Raw genomic sequence first — 25480 nt, 5'->3', positions numbered from 1 at the left:
AGAAAGTCCGAGAGAAGCGTTATTGTTCTGCACGATTTATTCGTGGCGAACATTTATTTTAATTTTATATTGCAGGTGTTTTATTATGTTACGCTATTCATAAAACTGGAGAAATGAACACACATAATTTTTATGAAACTGGTGAAATGTGTATAAGTCGAATCGTGATTGCAAAACGTTCGTTACATGTAGTTTTGCTCGCACTGATTTATTTTAATAAATAAAACGTAAGCATATAAAGTGCTTTTTTGTGCAACATATAAAAAATAACCTCTAGTTTTACTTATTTGTGAAATTATAGTTAATTAAAGCCGTGCAAAAATACGGAAATATACTAGTTGTTGGCCAGTCAATACAATCCCTTAATTTTGTTATGAATGTTTTTAATATTGAGCCTTCACCTCCGTGTAAAATATTAAGGAAAAATAAAGAAAATACAGAAATAATGATTATACTATATTTGAAACTGTTTAAAAATTTTACAATAACTCACTGGCCATACAACACTAAGAAAAGAAGTAAACCATTGTTATGGCACAAAGAGATAGGAAATCGAGAAGAATACAGTGCAAATATTATACAAAAGTGCAGTTATTTACAACAAATTTATTCTCACTGAAATACACACAATTTAAATTAAATCAAAATACAACAACATACATATTTACATACATAACATCTCAGTAATAATACTATCGATAATTCATAATAATTAATTCTAATTACTTATTTACTGATTTAAGTATTTGGAAATTGACTTTAGGTACACCATTTTCAATTTTTTTGTCAAAATCGGAATTAAGAATTAATTTTCGGGACATTTCGACTTGGATTGGCACAATTTTGATAAACTCTTTACTAATCTTTGGGGTAACTTCCACCACTTCTGCTTTCATCGTAATGTAATCCTCCTCTTTAGGTACCCTGACTGAGACAAGTTGGCTCTCCTCTTTTTCTTGCCCAAGAATTCTAACATTAACATAATGCGAATTGCCGGTTTCTAGTAACTCATCGTCACTTGATGTTTTTAGGGTGTCCACATTAAGATTGTTTAACTTCTGAGGAGTGTCTGTTTGAAATAACGCCTCGAGTGATATTGTAGAAGCCTCCGTGCTGTAATAAGGACGAGGAGTTATTATATTGATGTTGGATCGTCCATCAATAATCTCTGCTCCTTTGCCGCTGCTGTAATCGTTAATTTTGCTTGCTCCATAAACTTCGTATTTACGTTGTTGCCGGTCATCCGTAAACCCGCTTCGGGGGTCCACATTGGGAATTTCTCTTACAGTTGCTATTTCAAAACTATCAGCAGTGTCTACATCCTTCGAGGACTCGGTTGTACTTTCAGATTTCTCGCTCGCGATTTCGTTTTCTTCGGGATCGACTATTTTAACAACCGTGACTCGATTAATAACGCCGACTTTGTCAATCACCTTGTTATCTTTACGAATGACTGTATTATTTTTATCGTGTACTTCCACTATTCTATTGACTTCAATTAGTCTCTCTAGTTTTGTATTCGTGGGATTTAATGGTACTGATGGGTCGATAGTTGTTTTTTCTTTACCAGAAATCATTTCGGTTTCAGCAAAAATGTGATGCAGCGTTGTTAAATGTTCAGTTGTAGTTTCAAAGTCTTGTGTCGGTTTCGTAACTGATTCTGGAATAACAGGAGTGGTTGTAAGTGTAGCTGAGTTTGCTACATTTGTATCTTCTGTTGAAACTTTATCGTCTGGCTGCGCCTGAGCAGAGAGTGGCGTATTCATTTTTCGTTTCTTTGCGAACAAATTTTTGTTTCTGCTTCGTACGGCCTCGGTGTCAATGTCACCCAAGTTCTCAGTTACTTTAGGAACCTCTGTTGTTTTTCTAAAACTAAAACCTTCCGGTTTGTTACTGATTCTAGGCTTGGATTTTGACTTTGTTTTAGGTGTAGTTCTTGGTTTCTCTTCCTCGACTTCAATATTCTCTTCTTCATCATTGTATTCTTCCTCTTCTGTCACTTGTTTTTCGGTGGTACTGTACCGATAAAGGAATCTATTCTTCGCCGTTGTGGATCTTAAGCTTGGTACTTTTGGTTTAACGTTTTGACCCTGGTTTCTTTGATTAAATTTATGAGCTGCTCTGGTAGCGGCGGTGGAACTTTCAGTTGATGTTAATCTCTTTGGAACGGTGTATTTCGGTCGAGCTAAAATTGATCGCAACGTACTCTTAGGAGAATAAACTGGAGTGGTTTCTGATGTTGTGTCTGCAGAAGTGCTGATATGATCCACGGTTGTGTTGGCTTCACTTTCTCCGCTCTTAGAAAGATCTGACAAGGTTGTGTTATCGATATTAATCTCACTGTAATTAACAGTTGTCTCAATTGATTGTGCTTCAACTTCAGGAGTCTCTGTCGTATTGTTGATGCTAATAACAGTTGTTTCAATCTCAATAGCTTTAGATGTAGTAAGATCGATTACTTTAACTGTGCTTGTTTCTGGTGGTACTGTATTATTATCACTAGTCGTAAAAACTGATGTCTCATTCATTGCATCGTCAAACTCATTAGAAGTGCCATTGTACGGCACGGTTGTGAAAATCTCTTCAGTAGTTTCGATTCCACTGCTTACATCATGCGTTTCTTCAGTTGTGTTTATTCCAAGCGTTGCAATTTCAACAGATTCTGTAGATTCGTAATTTTCTTCTGCGGTAGTACTATTTTGAGAAACTGATTCTTCAGTTCTGTTTTCTCGCCCAGTACTGACATGTCTTGAACGGTTATAATTTTTTGGGACAAATTTCCGCTCTGTTTTGATACCATCAACTGCTTCTGTGCTTGTTTGTAACTGACTTGGACGAGGCGTTCTGCCTCTTGAAACGGTTCTATATCTAGACCTAGTAGCTGTTGATGACGGCAGTGGACTCTCTGTCGTCAATTTAGGTCTCACAAAGGCAGGTCTACTCTTTTGTCTACTTAGAATGGGGTTCACGTAATTTCTAACAGTTGTTGTCGTGGTAGTAGTTTCTTCTTCGTCTTCTTTACTTTCATCGTTTTTATCAGTTGACGATTCTTCGGTTGTTAAGTTTGCAAGTTCTTTTTCATCACTATCGTCATCTTTGTTTAATTCATGGATTTCGAGATTACCGTCTGTTGCTTCTATTTCAGTATTGGGTGTTAGTATTCTAATGTTTAATGGCTCTTCATCTTCCTCATCTTCCTCATCTTCGTCATCTTCGTCATCTTCGTCATCTTCATGGAAAATCGTTGGTCTGTATATTCTATATTTAGTTCTACCTTTCGGACTGACTTCTTCTTTTTCAAATTCTCTTTCCTCTGTATCGTAGTTTGAAGTAGTTGAAGTTGTCCCTCTGTTAATTGTGTTGTATTTAGACCTGTCGATGGCACGCGGCAAAGATTCATCACTTGTTGCTTTTGTCTTAGATGTAGGCTCTTTTAAATCATCATTTTCGTCATCTCTTGCTGAGCTAGGAGTGGTTCGCGTTATTGTTTTGTATTTAAACGCGGTACTTTTGTCAACTGGAAGCTCAGTGTCTTCAGCAGGTACGTTTGATTCCGTTGTAAATTGTGCCAAAAATGGTCGTCCTCGTACATACAAAGTCTTTTCTGTTGGAGGTTCTGCTGTCGACAACGACGGAATACCAGTAGGTCTCAAACGACGAATGATTTTCCGTTTACGATTTTGAGTATTAGCTTCAATCGATTCTGTGGTACTAGTAATACTTAAAAGCGAAGAATCGGTTGGTTGTAACTTTCTTACAATTTTTCTCGTTCGTACAATAATGTTGGGTTCCGTGGAAGTTTTATCATCCTCAACTTTGTTTCTTATTCTTTTTAGAACTTTTTTTCTGATTTTTTTTTCGTCATCATCGTTTAGATTGTTAACATTGCTATTTTCTCTGATGTTAGACTCAGATAATCTGATATTTTCGCCTTCTTCCCCACTAACATCGTCCGAAGTTTCGTTATGTTCTTCGTCATTCCTTTTACTATTTTTACTTGCCCGTTCTAAGCTTTCAGTAGTAGATGCTAGTTTATTGACTTCTTTAGCCACTGTTGACACGGGTCTGCTAAATCGTCTGTTATGTAGAGAATTTGATGACGCATTTTCTATAAGATTTTCTGTGTCTGTTCCTGGGGTACTATTTGATTGTCCTAATTTTTTCAAAACTAATTGATTGTTGTGATCGTCTGAATTTCGCAATTTCGAAGTAACAGTAGGTCTAAGTCGTCGAATAACTTTTCTGTTGCGAAGAGTTGCTCTGGTACTTCTTTCGGTAGTTGTGGTGAAATTGGAAGTTCTAGTAAAAGATCGTACACGATGTGTGGTGTCTGAACTTGAATTGATCTGGTCTTCAACTGATGGTTCGTTTTTGCTGGGCAAAACGCGTCTACTCTTTCCAAAAGTGGTACCATCTAACAATTTTCTTGCTAAAGGTAATGTTCTAGAACCAGTTTTAAGAGATCCTTCTGGTTTTTGCGTTGTGGTGGTCGCAGAAGATGGTCGTGGTCTTCTTTGTCTTGATGGATTGTTAAAACCATTGATTTCTTTGAACGCTGTGAAATCTACAGCTGTTAATGACGATAAATCGGCAATTTCTGAAGGTCTGTATGTTCGTTCTATGTCGTATTCTTCCTGGGATAATTTTTCAGTCGTTGTAGAAAACCGTTTTCTTGCACGTACTGACGGTTTAATGATTGGTCTTGAAGTTTCATGGTCTACCTGACTTGGAGTGCTTTGCTTATATCTAGAAGGTGCTCTAGATCTAAAGGGTGTCGGTTTTTCCGTTGTAAGAATAGTGGTGCTAACTACCTCTGTTTGCGTACTTGGTAGTTTCTGTTTTAACCGTAGTTTATAATTGGGATCACTCACCTTTGTCACGCGTGTAGATGTTTCAGTTACAGGTTTTAGACTTGAAGTTGGACCACTAGTACTTAATGAGAATGGACGTGGTTCTAACAGTTGAGGTGTTTGAGTTTGGTAAACTCCTTCACCGGAACCGTTAGAAGACAATATAGAATCGGTTTTTGAATGTTCAAGCGGTCGATTAGTGGTACTTATACTAGCAGTAGTTTTTAAAGTTAAACTGTCTGGAGATGAAATAAGTATTTGTTCAACTGTTATCGGATTTTCGGATTTGGAATTGACGGTCGTGTTCTTATCCTCTTCTTGAGTTGTTCGCGTAGCCGATCTGAAGAATTTGTTTGAGATTATTCAGAAATTATACTCTTACACGTACCTTGCAGTAGAGTCTTCACTTGCGGTTTCTTCAGTATTTGAGCTGGACACTGTGGTTGTTCCCCGCTTAAGAGTTATGTACCTAATAATACAATTTTAAACTTTCTGTTTATACTCAAATAAAAGTTGTCTTACTTGTCTTCATTGCCGGATCTTGTAGTAGTGGTTCCTCTTCTTTTAGACCTGTACCCAAAATATTATAAAATGACCAAAACTGTTAAACTAAGACTTACAAAATTGAATCAGCCTCAACCGTTGATGCTTCCGTCGTTGTTCCACGTCGAAGAATTTTATATCTAAAATGTATTTTTATAGAAACTGTTTATGTTGAAGGAAACTACTTACTTTGACTTCGCATCGATTTTTTCAGTTGATGAAGATTCCACGTCTTCAGGTTCGGTTGTCGTTCCTCTACGAATAACATTATACCTAAAATAGAAGAATAGATTGGATATTTGATTTAAAACATTTTTTTTTACTTTGAAGTTGAAGACTCTTCGGTGGTTGATGGTCGTTGTCGTCGAATGTTAACATATTGGGGAGAGACTGCTTTCTTTTTAATGGATTGTTCCTCTTCATCGTCATCATTGTCATCTTCTCCCAAAATTTTATTTCTATTAATTTGTGTTCTAGAAGTAAGAAATGGGAATTAACAAAAGGAGACAAGAGTACATCTTTGAAAACGTACTTGGAATTTTCATCAGGGTCCTCAGTGGTAGTGCTGATTCTACCTCTTCTAATGTTTACGTATTCAGGTTGTTTTTTAGAAGATCTTTGAGCTTTTTCGTCTTCCTCTTCATCATCATCATCCTTCTCTTCTGTTTTGGGGGACCTATGAATTACGTAAGTAGAAATTTCTTTATGGGATATTTATTATTAATTATTACCGTTGTCTTGCAATAGTTGTATATTGGGGGCGCCCCCTTTCGTGTTTTTCTTTCTCTTCACTTGATCTGAGTCCATCATTTTGAGGTCCTCTGCTGTTCCGATTCAAGAAACTGTACCTAATAAAATAAATACATACATAAAAACGATAATTGTACAAACACATCTACTTACGAATTTGTTTTTCTCGTATCTTTGCCCTTCGCAGCTTTTCCAAGGACTCTCTCAACTAAAGACTTGCTGATCGAAGACGGTGTTGTGACATCCGGATGTGAAATTGAAGCGCTACCATCTTCCTGCAGTTTCAATTGCTTTTCCAACTCTTCAATTCCTCCGGCTTTTCTAATAAGGTCTAAAAGCTCTTTAATTACTCTGGGATCTTCTTCGGAATTCTTGCTATCTTCTTCGTCTTCGTATTCTTCATACTCATCCTGTAAGTCTGTGGTAAAAAAGTTACAACTTAGCAAAACTTACCTCGTAAGGTTCTGTGGTGGTCGAAGTTCTGAAAACTGTCGTCCTGCTCGTCGCGGCTGTGATCTTCGGTGGTACTCTCACTGTTGATGTCGCGGATGTTTTTGTCGTTGTTGTGGCTTCAGTAGTGGTCGTTGTGCCTTTGGAGAGTTTTTTGTTGCATAGAACGTTTCGGGTGTAGTCACACGAATCGGCAGCTTTGTTGAAGTATAGTCCTAAAAAACTTTGTTTTTAACCAGTCTCAATGATGAAAATAACAAACCTGCAGGGCACGTGAACTGATGAGCTACGATACCAAGTTCTCCTGGGCCACTGAGACACCAGAAATATTTTTTGCAATCTTTCGGGTGTGGATAGAAACCTTCATCTTCGCATTTGAATTCTGAAAGAGTAATTAGTGCTTGTTTTAATTTACATTAACATGATATAAATATAGGAATGATAAATAAAGAAATGTTCTGGTTACGTACCTCCGCCCATGCCTGGAGTCGGGGGTGGGGCAGGTGTTGTGTAACTAGGCGTAACCAATTCCAAACTGCTATAGATGGTTCCTTCTGTGGTACTCCTAGTTTCCTTCCTACGCGTCTTAGCGCGGATATTGGTACTTGAAGATTCCGACTTGTTTTTGACTCTGTTTCGTCTTCTAGATCCGCCACTATTCGAAGTTTTCTTGTCGTCCTCGTTTTTGTTGCTTGAGGATTTTGAGGATGATTGCGTTCTGGTTCGGGTCTTTGATTTGGTGGGTTTGGCAGGGGGTGATACCAGGTTCTCCTCTGTTAATCTAGAAAAGTACTTTAAGTAACTGAAAAGATGTTTGGACAATGATGTACCCATAAGCAGAGATGAGAGCTTCTTTAGCAGCCTCGATAATGGGGTACGGTTTCCCATGACAAGTCCCTCGGAAATCGTCATTATCGATGGACCAGAACATAATACCACCAAGGTTTTTTTCCGCGACATAGGCAGCTTTCTTCCTTGCAATATCATCATCATCGTAACCAACCCATTGGTTTTCTTTGAAAGCGTACGGTCCCATCGCATCCGGATTTGATTGCACAACTTCCCAGTCTTGAGATTTGATGTTTTCACAAATCTAAACTCACTTTTTAAACACGGCACAAATCCGATGGGAAGTTTACCTCATAATAAGCCAAGTATCCGTTTTCTCGGGTAGCCTCTCCCATGTCGCCAGGTCCGTCGGCTGGTGCTCCAATTTCATTCGCATCAGGGTTAAATAACGTGTAGGACCGACCATATGTTGGAATTCCAAGGACGAGTTTGTTAGGATCGGCACCTTTTTTTAGGTAGTGTTCAATTGTATAATCCTGGAAGGTGACATTGGGAAAAGTGCCAAATAATTTGAATGCAAATGTCTTACAATGTTAAGTTCAGTGTCGTAATTGTACTCTGAAGGTTCTTCTAATGGGTATAATGGAGCGTGGTGATTGACTGCCGGCTCGAAAGCAGAGTGGTAATCGTAACTGAGGATGTTCATCCAGTCGAGGTATCTTAAAGAAAATTTTTTTGTTAGCGCTAAACGGTTTTTTACATTTGAGACGTCACCAAACAATTCAATTCTTTCAATTGGACTTACTTGGTGAGTTTTGGCACATCATATCCTTTATTGATGTATTCAATACCGGCCGGAACTGCCATTGTTAACAATAGCCTCGGCCTTCCTGTTTTTTCAGACTCTCGTTCGAATTCTTCTCTCAATTCCTAAAATACCATTTCAACATTAGTCCTCGATTACTTAACAAGCCACATATTTGGAACAGTAATAAAATGTTCATGCTTAATAGCCATGTTCATAAAACTGTGATGCGGTATAGTTTCCGCTTACTAAGCATAAAATTGAAGAAAATTGATGAATTATAAGAACCAATCGTGGGAACTTACTTGTACAAGTTGAGCATAATTATCTCTATCTCTCGACTTTCCCCCATCTCTAAAACTCGGATACTCCCAATCTAGATCAAGTCCATCAAAGTGATTTTGCCGCAGAAACTTGATGGCATTCCTGATGAGTTCTTTTCTTCGCTCAGGATTTGCCACCATGGGAGAAAACCGCGAAGAGCCTTCGTTCCATCCACCGATAGCCAACATGGTTTTTAAATTTTTGTTGTATGTCTTCAGTCCAGTGAATTTTGCGTAACCACCTGCGAATGGGAAAGTCAGATTAACTTTTGCAATGTTATTTTAATATTACATTTCCAGATATCTGTGTTTCTTTAGGTCAGACTTGTGAATAATTCTTTGGCATGTCCTTATGTAATTTGCAGTCGATATAGTCTGTTTCTTTTGGAGAACTGTCGAAGAGGTCTCGCAGAAACAAAGTGAGAGTTGCTTAATATCCAACAAGGTTTAAGGTACCATGAATTTAATTGAATATGCAGTTTATCATTTCCGCGTTTTATATTTAGCATACTGCAAATTAAGTCTGTTTCAAACAGACTTTTGTTGCGGGACTTGGTTTATGTAACATGTAAGTGTGTTAATCTGCTAAGTTCTTCTGTGCATAACTCAGCTTGGTATTTATTACATTCACTCTAATTTCATCAACATTACAAATGTTTTATTAACACAAATAAGACATTTGCATAACATATTTTCGTAACCTTGTTCGACTATCGATTAAATTAATCGTTAATTTTATCCTAATAAGCGAGCATTCCAATTTTTACCGCAGTCTCACCAACAACATGCGCTTCTAGGTTGAGAATAAAGTAACAATAAAAAAATGTATTTCAATTAAGACCAAGTGATTGTCAATACTTAATGAGAAAATAATCTAATCCTTTTGACCAGAAGATTAAATTTCACCGCTTTGAATGAAAATAATTGTTTTTTTCTCAAGAAAATATGCAAATGTAATTGGGCTTATCTGGTGCAGTGTTTCAAGCAAGTTAATTTCAAATAATATATCTGGTGTCCACTTTCTTCTTAGTAACTTTATCTGATCATCTTTGATTGATGTAAAGTTATATTCAAGGTTTATTTTATTGTTAAAACCATAATATTTACAGACCTGCTGCTGGGCAGAGATAGTGATGTGTCATTTTTAACAGACAAATGATCAATCAGTGGTTTTGCCAAATTAATTAATCTTTTAGACGTGGAACATAAACTGAAATTGGTGTTAACAGATCAAAAGATATATCACAGTTATTTGTTATAAAATGTATGTATTTATAGATGTAGGAGATTGGAAGCAGAAATAATTAATTAACTAAAAAAACTTTGCTCAAAAAATTTCACGACAAATTAGTATTGTTCAACTGCTTCCTGTTTTAATTTACAATTTTTGCTTGATCTAAAGTAGGTTGTTGGTAATGAGTATAAGCAGGGAAAAGTAAATGCAGGAAAAATCCGTATTTTCCTGATAGACAGAATCTTATTAATAACTTGGAAACTTGTTAACCGGACAATACGACAAAAGAGTGAAATTTTCTATGAAGTTTCTATAATTAGAAATCTGCGATTGTTTATTTCTTTAAAACCTAAATACAAGAAAATAAACATATTTACGTAAATTTAAGTGGGTACCTTAGAATTTTTTGTAATAACTGAAATTAGTTGTTGAAGCGGATCGGTATTTAGAAACACCGCAATTGATGGAATCTTTCGTCTGCATAAGGAATACAATTATTCATAATAACAACCTAGCAAAGCTTTTCTCGAAATAATAATACCTTGCAATTTTTGATGGAGAATGTAACATTTAATAACCGTGTCGATTTTATTAAATTATATCAGAAATTCTGGAAATAGTGCTCGAATTCAAGTTAGAGGTGCGGAGCTGCGTAATTAATTACATCATTCGGTCACTATATCAGATCAACTGTCTATAAAATGAGAAGTGGTAACCCAAATTCTTCAAATACCGGAGAGACAAGTCCACCACTAGTTAAAGCCATATTCAATTAGTTCAACGCAATTGCGTAAACCGCAATCTTACCTTTTTCAATATCTTGGTATTTGTCGAACGGTTTTAGCGTATTTTCTTTGGTGAAACCTCCGAAGGCATAGATGAGATGCGTGCATAAATAAGGGTTGATATTTTGTGGGCTAAATTTCGCCGTTCCGGGCCTATATACGGACCAGTTCGTGTAATAACAGACCACGCGAATCTCCTTGGAATCTGAAAAGACAAATTAAAAATCGTCCGAATTTTTGCGGAATTCCAAGGTAAGGTGTCACTTTGAAATCTTGACCAACAAAATTAATTAAGAAATAAATTATTAGCAGTATTTTTGATTTATGGAATATGTATTGTTAAAATGTACTACGACCACAAGGCGCATTAAATTTTGAATGATTTATGCAATAACTGCAATAAGTTATGATGTGGAATTTTTTTGGGTGTGTTAAACAGCAAACAATGCAGCCTTGAGCTTTCTTGTCGTTTATTTGCATATTGTCTTTTTACAAGAAGTCGACTTACTTGAAGATTTCGTCCATATTATTAAAAATAATAAAAGGAAAAGCCATCGACAGGTACCCGTCTGAAAAAAAAGAAATTAGTGGAAAAGTTCAACTCCAGTGTAAAAGTAAGTCATTGCTTGTTATTACAATGAGCACTTATGAATTACGAATTAAATTGAATTTAGAGCGCATAATGAAAATGATTGTAACAGATGTCGAGGTTACACAGTTCATCGTTGTGTGGAGAAAATGGTTATTGTGTTTTAGAAACATCAATTTTGTCATGATAGGGGGCATAAATAATCTTTCCTTAGCCTTTCAATTGCACAACAAAAAGCCGTTATCCGTATTATTGGTGGATTGAAAACGAATTGCCTTTTAATTGTGGGAATTTTTTTATCAGATCTTGAAGATACAACTGATTATCTTTATCCAATTTTTTGTTGAGCAACAATGAAGGTTTGTTCTATTATTGAGCAATTTTCTGGTTTGTTATTTTGGGTGTAGTTCGCAAGATCGCAAAGTTCACCGTGAAATACCAACGCGTTTCTTCAGGGATTCGGACACATTTTTGTTGTTTTTAAACCAGAACTTGTGCATGCTAGGTATATCGACATTCGTTTAATGTTGTAATGTTGAGAAAAACGTTATCAGATCAGAAAATTGTAATAGTTATTACCGCGCAAGGTCTGCATCTTAAGTGCCCATGTCATGTAGCAAACAGCATTATATCCTTCATTTGGGATAATTAACAATAGAAGTTTTTGAAATCCATTGTTCTTGTGTTGCAAGGAGGTTATTAACATCAATTTTCATTGTCATCTTAAACTGAGCTAAAAATACATCTAACAAATAAAATCAAGAATTTTTAACTCCTTAAACAAATATTTAATTGGTGTGGATACCTGTTAAGTAGGTGGCAATTATTTCGTGGCACTAGGTGTAACAAAGTTGCGGAAATTTTAATAATAGTGGTAGTATATTATATTATAATAATTAGGCATGCTATATCTTATTTATGTTATATAAATCAATTCGGGACAATATTTCTAATTATAATTTGACTTCGGGTGGGTTGTTCTGTAGGTCAATGTTATTATTACTAAACGAATTCTAGGTATTGCAATATTTATAACGACAAATAAGAATAAATAACAAATATAATTAATTTTTTATTGGCATTCTAAGTTCAAAGGATTTGTTCCGTTAAGCCCCATTTTGCAATGCGCTTCATTATCAAATTAATTTTATATGCATTTTTAATTTATTGTATGACAACTTTTAATTTGGCATTAATTATACATAATCGTACATAATTCCAAATGTTAATTGTGGTATTATGAAAATCTAGCACAACAGTGTCGCCGTTTAGTTTATGGATCTATAAAAAATTACCAAGAAAGTAAAGGTGATGGTATTATAGTCTAACCAAGATAATTATATTAGTACCAATAAAACTAAACTTTTTTGCACTTTCTTATATTTGAAAAAGGAGAATAAGAATTAAGTTGGTAATTAAACAAAAAGACATTTAATTACGGAAATTTTAATCATCATTAAAAATATCAATTAAAACAGACAATTAATTAGTTACGTGTCACACAATACATTACACCAATTTTCTTTGAGATGTTTTACAACACATCCTGTTGTGCATAAGTGGTTAGTTACGCATAAGAAGTTTGTCATTATTATAATAATATGTCGTTTAATAAAACTTTACTTAAATCAGTATTAAATTATTTTAATTACTCTGTCATAATTGATCTGATTTATTATTTACCTGCTTTCTATTCATGTCATTGTGTTTTTTCTGGAGCTTGTTACATTTATTATGCCTTACATAAGGCGGATAGACGCAATTAAAATTCTATACGAAGAGGAACACCCAGAAAATCTAAGTAGTCATAAATTATATCTACTGACATTATTTAAATGTAAATTATCTGTTTAAAATCGAATAAAATAATAAGGATGCCCTTAGTATTTTATTTTTAAACAATTTTCTTTCGAATTTGTCTCATTTCAAGCACAAAGTGGATCAGGAAAGACGTCATTAATTAAAGTCTCCATTTCGTGACGTAATTAGTTTTGCCAGATTACGTATAATGATGCTGCCCAAACAATCATGGAATGTCTTTCGCAAGCTTCCACTCGACTCGTCGATAGAGAAAGTAGACTTACAGCGCGAACTACTTGAAGTCCTAGAGCAGGTGAATTCGAGACTTATTAGATCCTCGAGGAATTATCTTTGAGCAACTTTCCACTTTTTCATTTTACTTGTTTGTTTTGATACTTATTCACACCATAGTATTGTCTTTGCTAATTATACATTTTAATTAAATGCTTATTCACATCCTACGTGTCGATTGTTTACATTTGTCAGTTTTCTACTTTTCACCCTTAAGATTTTTAAATATGTTAATAATGTCGTTTTGATCTTTCAGCTGGTGACATAAGATCCTTAAGTGTGCAACGACGAAAACCAAAATTAGTCGTGCACAGTAAATGGGATGATATTTGCAACATGTTTCTTTTTGCCTTTTAGGTACATATTATTATGCAATCGGTGCAGTTTACAGAATGTTAATATGGGTTTATTTAAACGAACTCATACAAACTTACGTAGAAAATTTTGTTACATAAGAATAGATTTTTCCTAGATTTTATACTTTGTAAGACTGCTACATTTTCCGTTTCTTTCTCAATAATAAAATGTGTCAATTCGTTCATTTTTTTTTCCTGAATGCATATTTCGTTCCGTCTCATCTTCATCAATTTTTATACGTTTCTGTTGATCACCTTTTTTCTTTCTGTTGATCACCTTTTTTCTTTCTGTTGATCACCTTATTTTCTCATCCGGCAGCAGAATTATTTCTCAAAATCTTTCTTCTTTATCTTATGCATTTTTGTCTTCTAAATATTCATTCTTCTGTTTCTATTTTGGCATGTTTTTAATTTTAAGTTAACATTAAAAAAAATTATAATATAATAATGATCCAGAATGATGTCATAAGTCACAAGTGCAGTTTTAAATAACGCTACATTCCGTTATGTGGAAATAGTAACATCTAAACCTCCCATAACGAGCGAAAGATGAACGTGATTTCCTCTTATGTACATGAATATTTCCTGTTCCTTTCAGAACAAAAAGCATTTGTTTTACAATACTCACTTTAACGTAACTAAACCGTTCTTTGTCTAAATTCTGGCAGAATCAGGTCGCATGAAGTGTTTATTTTAAGATTGACTTATTGTCTTATTGTTAATATCATCTATACCTACACTATATAAAAAAATGAAATTCATCTATTGTATGAAGTAATTACTAATTAACACCGTCACTTCCTAAAAGACGCATGTTATACAACAAACTTTAAGATGTCTTAATAACACGCAATCCGAAATCTTTTATATGTAGATAATCTGATAGAAAATGTGGAAAGTCTGACTTTAATGGATGTTGCTTATGTAAATGAAAACGATGACTAAAACGGAAGTTTTTCGGACACATCGCTAATTCTACTCAGCATGATAATCTTGTTATGGTTCTTAATTGGGCATGGTTCAAGTTGCTCATCAAAAAACGATTTGGAATTCTCGAAATGTACAAATTTATAATATTACCTTCTATAAATAACATTAAATTATTACCTATCTATTACCTGTATCGACGATGAGTCATAAAACCAACGTGGGTAGGCTCAAAAAACAAGTCGTTTACAATAAGAATTTTGAGACGGGTTTGTGAAGAGAAAAATACCGATAATGATAGTCGAGACCAACGTCCGCGAAAGGTTGTTTTATTAGCTGTTTTGTAGAAATTTAAGGTGCTCAAAAATACTTGAAACTTATGGTTACGCAGCGGCGCTATAGAAAGTGAAACCAAATTTCGATTATAAACGATGGGAAAATTTACTTTCTTTGATGAAGAAATATTAAGATGATAACATACGAGACGCTCTCTCTGAAAAGAATTTTTTATTATAGGAAACTACACGCACTTGTTTACATCACAAAAAGCTGCTAAAATGAATTAGCAGTGAAATCAGCCAGACAAACAATAATTATTTCGGTCTGTTTATGACGGTGTAGTGACGTCATTTGCATTTTTTAGATAGAAATCTACAAGAAATGTAACCACTCCTGCAGGCAAAAGTTCGATTATTTCTTTGTTGAGGGAGTGCACAGTGCGAGCTGGAGATAGGTATAAACAATTTTCGACATATTTGTGATTTGTATGCACATGCTGTAGCAGAGGTATTGTCACATCGCAGCAGTAGGTACTTCTTGGAAATTTGTTGCACAATTGTGCAATTCATTAAAGTACAAGAGATTTTTATTTTCCCAGAAAATTATTACCTATAACACCAAATCAATCTTCAGACAATAGGTCTCGTGCTTCCTTATCGCATTGTCTTAAATTATAAAATTAGCTCGAAGCTGTATTAAGTAAATCTAAAACTGGACCTTTCCACGTTCCAGAATTGATTTTCACTCCTGAAGTAAAAACTGAATTCCGTAAATGAGTGCAACGTCTACCTTTCTACGCTTTCAACCCTTCACTCCATTTCCTCACACTCTAAAATCAGTTATTAATTTATCGACGGTAAATACCACATATTGGTAATAGTAATGACAACCTTAGGAAATGATCAATGAGTGTAGGTGCGCATTCTTACATTGATTAGTAAAAAGGCTATAATTTTTATTATACAATGTTTTGTCCGGATGAAAACAGTGTCAACAGTAGAAATGGAAAGTATAAACAGAAGAACTTCTACTAAACCAGCACGTATCGATTTGGGCTTTAACCTAAAAACTGTGTTACACAACCGATTATCCTTAAACTAGGTACATATTGGTCCGAAATATTTTATTTAGAGAAAGTGGAGAAATTAACAACTTTCACTATTACCGCGAAGTAGCTGCGCTTTAGGGTAGGTATAATCTTTAAATGCTTGATATTCTCGCAGTTGACACACCTGATCAGGTATGTTGAATGGAATTCGCCCCGTTTTATCTGTACTTTATTAAGTAACGACATAATAATGATGATTTAACAGAGTTGAAACTGAAAGCGGTTTTGATCACACGTTCACCTTCGGCAGAAAAGTGAATTGCGTGCGATCAAAACTCTTCTTCATTGCACTTCTGGGTTCAACTTTTTTGTCATCACGAATAATGAGATAATCACCTTTTATACAAGTCAACGGGATGTTGCAAACATCCGTATCTTTGTTGAAGCGCGGTTTTTTCAAAATTGATCAAAAATGCACGCCAGTTACATGCGTAATTAGCGCCTTTAATTAAATATTTCCGTTTTGTACAATCAGTTTTCACAATCTTCTCGGTACAAGGTCTGTATAAATTATTTGAAATTTTTCACTCTCAAGATTGTCTATTATTTTTACTTAAACGTGTACGAAAAATTATCTTCTTAAACCCACAGATCATCATTTTTGTTCTTGAAATAGTTTTACGCAACATTCAGTTTTAAAGATTGTTTGACCTAGAGATAATTGTGGCATTACACCATTCACGATTTTAATAGCTTGTAATTATCCTGATTTAAAATAAGGGACACTGGTTCACTGATTGTGAGGTTGAACTGGATCACGAATGCGTTTATCTCTGTGTTAACTATTAGAACAAATGTGCACTTGTTGTGGTACGTAGAAAGGAAATGCCGTGAGCAACATCTTTGTACATGTTGTAATACGAACTCGAAGGAGTCTAGATTTCATCACGCAATGCTTAGAAAGGTAGAAGTGTTTAATAGGAAGATTAAGGAATGAAGGAAGGCTTTAAGTTATTAACAATTTTTATCAGTTTTAATGAGATTTGATGCTGAGATATGTGGTTACATTTAAATATCAATCATATCAAAGTATGCTGGCGTGATGGTTAAAGGTGCTGCATGATCAATTTAAATAGTTTTTGACATGGAATATTTGTAGAATAGTTGGATATGCTATTATGAGTATGAGATTGTTTTGAATTTTAAAGAAATGTAACTGAGTAGATAAAGAAAAAAACGCAAAAATCCGGGTTGAAAAACTTAAAGAATAAGGCATCTAAAATAAGAAACTGAAAAAAAAATCAATCTTAATTGTATTTTGCAAATAAAATGTACCAAACACTATGTTTAATCCTTGACCAGTACTTTATTTTATTGACTGCTTCTGACAATAAAATCTTTCTTTTGACTTGTTACTCAACAAATCATGTTAAGCTCTGAAACTTCCAATTATTTACGTGAACAAAACGACTTACCTTTTATAGGCAATAAATATCTTAACTGGCAAATATCATAAAGCAGTATCGCCCCCACAATGCAAAAACAAACAACAACGGCTATTTGCAGCTTGGACGTGAATTTATATAAGAAATTGAATATTTTTATCCGCTCATTCAAAATTTTATTAGGATGTAAATTAAGTCATAAAAAAGAAAAAAATGTTTATCTTAAATTCTCTTTAACGCCTTACCCAGATACATATTAAACTCTTGCTTGTATTTCTCGTTTGTAGAAAGCTTACTTTGTAATACTTTTTGTAAACTGATTACAGACTTTGTTTACAGAATCCAAATCCAAATAGAAATCAAAGCACAGATAGAGTGGGGTTTCTAATACAGTTGTCGCATTTAAGATGAATAACACTACCTATTGAAATTTACCTTTTATAGAACTTTATGACGCGAATTTATTAGTGAATTTTGAATAGAAATTTAGTACAACGATCTAACAATTGATTCTGAGCAACTTTTCTTAATAACTGTTATTGATATTTCCAACGCGAAGCAAAAAATTGCATCAGGCTTTGCTTACAATTTTCAATCATGCAGGTGGCAGCAAAAGTTTGATAATTTTTAAAATTTTACTTCAAAAATTGCATCTTTAAGAAATATTTATTTGAAGATCCACTATGTCTTCATAGCAAAATGTAGAATATCATTGAAATCGGATTAAAACCTGAAAAATAATTCCTTGATTGGTTAGCTATTATAAACTACTGTTTATTGGATACATTTTTTAGCTAATTAAGTCATGCACAAAAATGAATTAATTCATAGAATGATAGTAACATTGATAACAACGCACAAAACAAAAGACATCGCGTTCTGGCTTTGCTGCGTCCCTAACTATGTATTTTCTTAGTTTTTGTTTATTGCAGAGAAAAAAACAATTTACCCAATTACAAAATTTCAGACCAATCTTTTTACCTTTTCAGATGCTTGACAAATTATGGTGAATATGTTTCATCGTTAGACCTGGTATATTTATCTTACAATATTTTTTTAATTTCACAATTCACAGAAACTCGACGTTTTATATTTGGTTTTTATTGTTCGGTCAAAACAATACTTGGATATTATTATTTATAAACATATTCTAGGCTTCGTGAAAATGTATTATTATTATTATTATAAGTAGATATTTCAATTGATTACTCATTTAAGGAACGTAAGCATGATGTAATTCATCAAATTCCAAACATTGTTTTTTTTCACATCCTAAAATACCATGTTCAACAATATTATGAAAACGTAAAACACATAGTAAATTACAAACTGTAAAACGGTCATCAAATCCATGTAACCAACTTAAATGCACATCCTAATAGATTCGTCCTTGTGCATCCAGACATCATCGTATACGTAAACTAACAGTAATTTACCGGTAAATGTAATGATTATTAATAGTGCTAACGGTTGATTTCAATTTCACTCGGTAATTTCCTACACAGATGTAGGTAAAGAATGCAGTGCGCTATGGCCACCCATGGTACAAGACACACTTTCTTAAAAATAGTGAAACAGTTTTATTGGAAACCAAAAGTGTGCTAGTAGTATTTTTTATTTTCACTGATACGCTTGTTTCACAGATGCGAGTTTATGAAAGGAATTAAGAAATCTATAAAATTTTGATGGTATGTAAGTGCTGAGAAAAGTAGCCGTTTATTAATCGAGGGAGAAATACGGTCACTAGCACAGTTATTATTAGGATTTGCAAAAGTTTCTTTTTTTTTTTAGTGTAATTGTAAGCGGCAAAGACATTTAATTGTATTTTTATGATGGTTTGACACTTACTTTCAATTTGTAATATGTATTTTACTTAACAAACTTTCAGAAAATAATTTTGGTCGCCATATAGCGTTGTCCACTTAAAAACAAACAAATTATATGTTTTGCTATAATTAAATTTTCGGAAATAATCGTGGGATATTTCGGATTACCTCTATATTTTACCAGAAAACAATCAAACGAAAAAATGTTTTAATGATACTTCTCGACTTTGAGCTAACCTGTTTTGGACTAACAAAAAATCGAAAAAGATGATAAACCGTTGGTGAATATTAAGTGAAACCTACGAAATGAGTATTAGTCTTCGGTTAATGTCCACCAACGCAGAAATTCTTTAAATGGGTCTGACAACCTTCTATATTAGTGGGTATAGATGATACTTAATGTTTTTGAATTTTTAAATCGGTAATTTTGTTTCTTTTGTTATTTTTTTGAATGTCTACCTATTGTTAATAGTTAGTCAAAAGATCATTGATCCGAATCAAATTTTGATGCGAGCATTTATTAATTTTACTATTATTATCAACTTGGGTGCAGTTGTCGTCACATTTTTAGTCAACTCAATTTTTTTAAATCTGAAAAAATACCATTTAGAAACTATTATATGCGACAGTTACAACATGCGCTAAAGTTTATTGGGTGATGTCGTAAATTTTTAATATATTTAATTAATGAATTAATTATTTTCTCAACTTGTCCATCGTTTGATCATTTATCATTAAATGACAGAGACTCTCATTTCGTAAATTGGCGAATGCCGAGTACCCAAGGCCGAGTATAAATTCTTTGAGAAAAATGGTACAAATATGTAAAGATCTTTTGCCTATTACGTATAACATCTTTTTCGTGATTTTTACATTAACTGTGATGAGGCATCACTTTCACTCGATAAAGAATCCATACATATATTTAACATTTCCGATAACGTAAATTATACGGAAATGAACGAAATTGCAAAATTTCGATATAGTATCCGTAAACTTGTACTAGTGGGCATGACACAGTTTTCGAAGTGAGAGTTTGTCATTTCATAATAATCGATTACCGATGAGTAACAAAACTTAATTTCTGTTGATTATTAATTCAGGACACAGTTACCATTAAAAAGTGGTATCAAGAGGATAGTGGTGTCAAGTAGTAGCTTTATCAACACCATTTAAATGTATGCCCGAGACTTCACATCATTAGCATATTTTAAATTGCTGGCTATAACAATTTAAGAACGCTTAAGTATGTGATCTTTTGATAAAATGCATACAATGGAATGGTTTCGAATAGGGTCAATGTGCAAGAACAGAAATTCTTTCATTGAAAGTTATTTTGTTCAAAACTGCAAGAATTATGCGTTACAATGATTTAAATGTCACTACTGGTTCAAGGTTTGAACGGAAACATCAATATCATTTTGAAATAAATGGTTTAAAAGTAACTCACGGTTTAATCATTAAACGATTTATAATTACTACTGTGTCTGCCAATTACCACGTTTTCGGATGCCAAGATTTACGACAACGGCATTTTATTGCAAAATTAGAAAGGTGAGGCGTCAATGTTTTCCGCTATACAGGGAAATATTATCAATAATGTTTCAATAGAAAGTAGTACATACTAGAATCTTACTTAATGAAATCTAATTGCACGATCTAAAATAAATGGCCATTTTAGAAATGCACGTGAAGGTACATTATTTCACGCATCAGTAAACTATTACGTTTGATAAATAGTGGGTAAAGAATGTGCAAGAATATTGATCAACCAAAACCGCGACACATCTGTTTAGCCTAGAACCTGAGTTTTTAGCCGCAAAAAATTTGAGGCAATGAACATTTATCAAGGTAATCAATTTTTACCAATATAGTTCAAAGAAATCCACTCGGAGACATCACAAAATTTAGAATACTTTCGACTTCAGGAAAACAGGATGTGTTTTTTAAACATTTGTTAGCCAATGAGTGAAGAGAATAATGAATAGTTACTGATAAAAGTGATTACTCACTTTCTTTTGCCCGTTGGCATGTTTCCTTCTTAATAATACACTTCATCATATATCACTGTCACTTTTTGGAGTATGTTGTTTGGAGTTAGTTTGAGGTGATTAAATGAATTAAAAGAGTAATTTGTTCAACGCTGTAATAGAATTAATGGGACGTTTAAACAATTATTCAAAAAAATAAACTTAACAACTTCATTATTATCAACTGCTAGGAAACACAATTTGAAGAGCGAAAATATGTTGACCCTTTTTGATATTTTACTCAGCTTGAGAACTGTGTGAAGAACTAATATAACTCTACTTACACTTAGAATTTCTCACTCAAGAATGTTGAGAAGAAGAAAGTGATTTTTAACGGTTAGATAACATTTATTTGGAAGGTCTCACTTTGTTAATGACATAATAGAATGAGTTAGAGGTTACTAAAGCTAAGTCAGTCGGTGTTAAAAACATAACAACAAATAAAGTTGACACAAGAAAAACAAGACTTTTGGTTCAAACTAGGTTTCTAGGTACATTTTTATGTAGAGTTGTCTTCTGTGGGCAAGAGATAAAAGAATCTCTCGAAATCAAAATAGGTTCGTTATTCAGAAGAACAAATATAAAATAAACTACATACTTTAAAGTAGCAAAAATTGTTTACAATTATTATAGACATAGATATTTGCATTCAAGTAAATTGTAAATTGGAATTTTACGACTTGACTGTAATATATGCGATGGCGTTGGCGAAAAAAGGTAAAATCGTTTTATTTACAGTGTGAGATTTGTAAAAATCTTTTTGGCCGATAAACCATCTAAAACTGCATTAAAAATATTGTATCAAGTGGATTCAGTAATTAAAAAGTCAATCTAAGAACCATACAAAGTTGATGAAAATAATTGTTCCAAACTTTGTCTGTGTCTTTTTCTTACTTTTCCTCTTACTGGGTATTCAGACTAGCAAATTATTTGAAGATGTTTCTGTTTAATTAATTTATTTTACTGAGCTTATTTGAAGACCTCCATGTTGGTACTTATAATTTATTCAATTTTGAGTATATTTTTGATCTACAAGGTAATTATTTCGAAACGCCATTAAATTTGTCAACAAAGTTGATATTTTCCAAAACGAGTTCATAAGGTAGAAATTAAATGAACATTTTAAAAGAAATAAAATCAAGTTAATATTTAATACGTACAGTAACTACATAAGATGCTTAAATCAATCATTGCATTGCAAACAAAAAGAAAAATAGTTCTATTAGATACGGTCTCTAGCCGATAGATCAGATTGTCAATTTGATTAAATGGCAATTCCGAAGTCTTAGTTATAATTCCGTCACTTTTGGTTTTATGCACTATTAGTCAGACTTCATAAGATTGGCCATTTGTTTGATCGTAAAGGGTCTTTTTGGTCCGCAGGTACAATAATTATGATTATGACTTTTTATAGGAATTTGTGATTCTGATCTACTAAAATTGAACTAATCGATTATTATAATACATATGTATGTAAAAATGTACCTACCGCATTTTTCGAAATGCTATGCGAACAAAAGAATCTGTTTTACTTTTAAACAGTTACATATTTTTAGCTACTGTATGTAAGCAGACACAGATTATGTACTTATTCTAGTGGTAAAGTAAAAATTAAGTTATATAAAATAATACATTAATAATAATAATAATTATTATTGCAAGGAAATACGTTCATAATAAAGTGAAAATGTTACGATATCTGTGTCAAACAACGTTTTTTAACAATAAATTTATTTATTTAGCACGTGTTTTAATTATTATTAATGAAGATCTAAGTTCATTAGGTTCAATAAATTTATGACTAATAAATAATAACAATGAGAAGCTTGACTAAATCATGACATTATTTTCATTTTATGGGATCGTTACCTTCTCCAAAGAAAGGCGTAAAAATAATGAGCAATGACTCTTACTTTTACAAAACAAATCTTCATGACACTCCTTAATAATAACAAGTAATAACTAAGTACATGAATTATAACTTACCGACATCTTGCCTTTCTTATCCTATCATTAAAATCACCACAAATCAATAATGAAAAGCACACATATCCTGATTAACTGAACGTCAGAGCTTTCTTTCTACAAGAACCGAATTGCACTGAGAACCCCACCTCCAATAGTTAAAAATTCTATGCACACAAAAGGTCCGAAAGTCTGCACGGAATTTAAATACTAACAAATACGATCACAAGACACTCATGCACCGACAACACGACCTCCGTCAGTGAATGGTCTTCGTCAAAGTTCTTTAGCTAACTATTAAAATTACAAGAGACACCAGATGGGCTGGGTAAGGTGAAAGGTAAAGCAGCGGGGAGAATAATAAAAGAATTTGTCCGGTTTGAGAATTATTGGGAAAATCCAGGGTGAGTATTTTTTAAGAGAAATTGGTGTAATTGATTTTTAATTATTAGTGGCAGAATTGAGATGTAGGGCAAAGTGAAGAACTTATTCGAATTGTAACAACTGCATTGTTGCAAGGTTGTTCAGACACTCTCTCAACAGAGGAACGTGTCTGTGAGTTTAACTCCTTTTATTTGCAATTAGCTAGAATTTATAAGAAGTTTACAAGGTGAGAAAATATTGTTTAAAATGTCAAAGGAATACTTAATAAACGTAATATTTTGTACTTTTTGATTGGATAATTTTTAAATTGTCTGCATATTTTCACGTTAGTAGACTTTTTTGCCTTGAGGAACAGTTGAAGATGAGTGATAAGGTCACAGTTTAACATTTCAGGCTCACTTATATGATTTTATGAGATAAATCAATACAAATATCAACAAATATTAATAACCATTTCAGTTTTTTACACTAAGTTGACTTTGGTAAAAATTGGTTTGGTCTGAAAATTCTGAAAAATTCAAATATAAATAATTTAAAGCTATAACGTAATTGAAGTTGAGTGGTTAAAAGAAAAAAAAATTAAACACCACAGAATTATGATTTATTAACATTGAGTTTTACAATATTTTCATTTTTTTAAGAATAGTGTATGTTTAGGTACTATTACTTTCTCATTAAAATTTTAAAATTAAAAGTCTAAAATTTTTTTATACAAATCATTCTTTTTTGCACAATATTCATGAGCGGTTAGGCAAACTTCTAGTAAATAAGCCTAAATCTTATTTGACAACTGTGATTATAAAATCCAACAATTAAATTGCATCGTTACATATGTGTTGATTGTTGGGTAATAATTAAGATACCTATCGCACTAAAAACTTGAAAGTGCGAAGTGTTATAGTAAGATTATATCAAAATGCAACGTTCCACTATGTAACTTAATGTAAACAGATTACATTTAATTTTTATTACGTTACAAAAAAAGTGAATAGAAATATGAGCAAGAACTTTTCTGAGCAGTTACGTTAGAGAAGACTGAAGTTTTAAATTACACTTTTCTATCGGCATTCAATATTTTGTCACCATGAAATGGAACACAAATAACTTATGATTTTAATTAGAAAGTATAAAATTAATAACCGTATATTTTACATTTTGTGCGGACAAAATGTAGTGTCAGGCAAAAACGGAGTTTTCGCTACTTTTTACATAACTTTTAGCTTATTCGTTATGCAGTACATTTAACTATGCAATTGACTTTTATTGGTACTTTAAAGCGACTTGAAGCAAACTAATAGGTACTAATAAAATAATAGATAAGTATGCACATTCTGAATAATTTACCCACCCATTTCTTTATTTACATTTCTATCAATTTTGAAGATTATTTTGATTTATAGAAACAACAAAGATTAGTGTTAGATGCACATTTTTATTGTACGATAAATACTTACGCATTTTTCTAATCCAACTGATTTTCAGGTTAATTCAAAGGAAGTTATAATGGTAGAAATGATGAAATTGTATAAATTATAGCGTCAATAGGTTGCTTCTTTATTACCATATTTTTCTATGAAGTATGTAACTATGGGATGCTTCTTATTGGGTATAAAATGTCATGGTCAAATATTTGCTTTGGATGAAGAACTCTCTAGGAATTTTAATGTGTTTTAATATTATAATCTGAAAACATTAGCTAAATTTAGCTGTTTTAATACTACTGCTATTAATTATTCAACTTTAGCTGCAGGTGTCGTATTAACAGAGATGTTTAGAAAATCCTTGACTTTTAACATTTTCTTTATATTTTGAACTTCCACTTTCAACAAGAATGTGTAAGCCGGAATTTATAATCATAATATTTTAAATAACGAAGAAATAAATTGTAAGTGTTGTTTATAAAAATTGTCACGTGGTAGTTAACTTTCTTATTGTTTACTTTCTAAAAATATCGATACTGTTACAATTAGAATTTACATAATTCCCATCAAAAGCAATGTCCTTATTAAAT

The 25480-nt window shown here is 33.0% G+C and overlaps 1 protein-coding gene across 1 annotated transcript; it reads right to left on the bottom strand.

Annotated features, from left to right (window-relative positions):
- Nucleotides 1-588: 588 nt before the first annotated feature.
- Nucleotides 589-23637, bottom strand: LOC148178972 (uncharacterized). The gene is made up of 20 exons (XM_088030074.1): nt 23107-23637; nt 11038-11098; nt 10552-10734; nt 8493-8752; nt 8188-8312; nt 7972-8101; nt 7733-7918; nt 7424-7686; nt 7064-7374; nt 6856-6975; nt 6597-6808; nt 6297-6553; nt 6125-6241; nt 5926-6069; nt 5717-5866; nt 5583-5666; nt 5471-5533; nt 5373-5420; nt 5239-5319; nt 589-5190 (listed from the first exon to the last, which is right to left on the bottom strand). Exons 1-20 carry the CDS (start codon nt 23110-23112, stop codon nt 723-725), a joined length of 7269 nt encoding a protein of 2422 aa, XP_087886200.1. The 5' UTR covers nt 23113-23637; the 3' UTR covers nt 589-722.
- Nucleotides 23638-25480: the final 1843 nt, after the last annotated feature.

The sequence above is a fragment of the Gnatocerus cornutus genome, chromosome 2 (assembly GCF_029298725.1).
Source record: "Gnatocerus cornutus isolate USDA-ARS CGAHR chromosome 2, icGnaCorn1.1, whole genome shotgun sequence".
NCBI lineage: Eukaryota > Metazoa > Arthropoda > Insecta > Coleoptera > Tenebrionidae > Gnatocerus > Gnatocerus cornutus.
This window is presented reverse-complemented; position numbering and strand designations above follow the sequence as displayed.

Excerpts from the sequence above, each read along its gene's own strand:
- LOC148178972 (XM_088030074.1), bottom strand. Across the intron at positions 8,313-8,492 it reads ATTATGCTCAACTTGTACAA|GAATTGAGAGAAGAATTCGA; the intron begins GTAAGTTCCCAC and ends ATGGTATTTTAG. Across the intron at positions 5,421-5,470 it reads GTTGAGGCTGATTCAATTTT|GTCTAAAAGAAGAGGAACCA; the intron begins GTAAGTCTTAGT and ends TTTTGGGTACAG.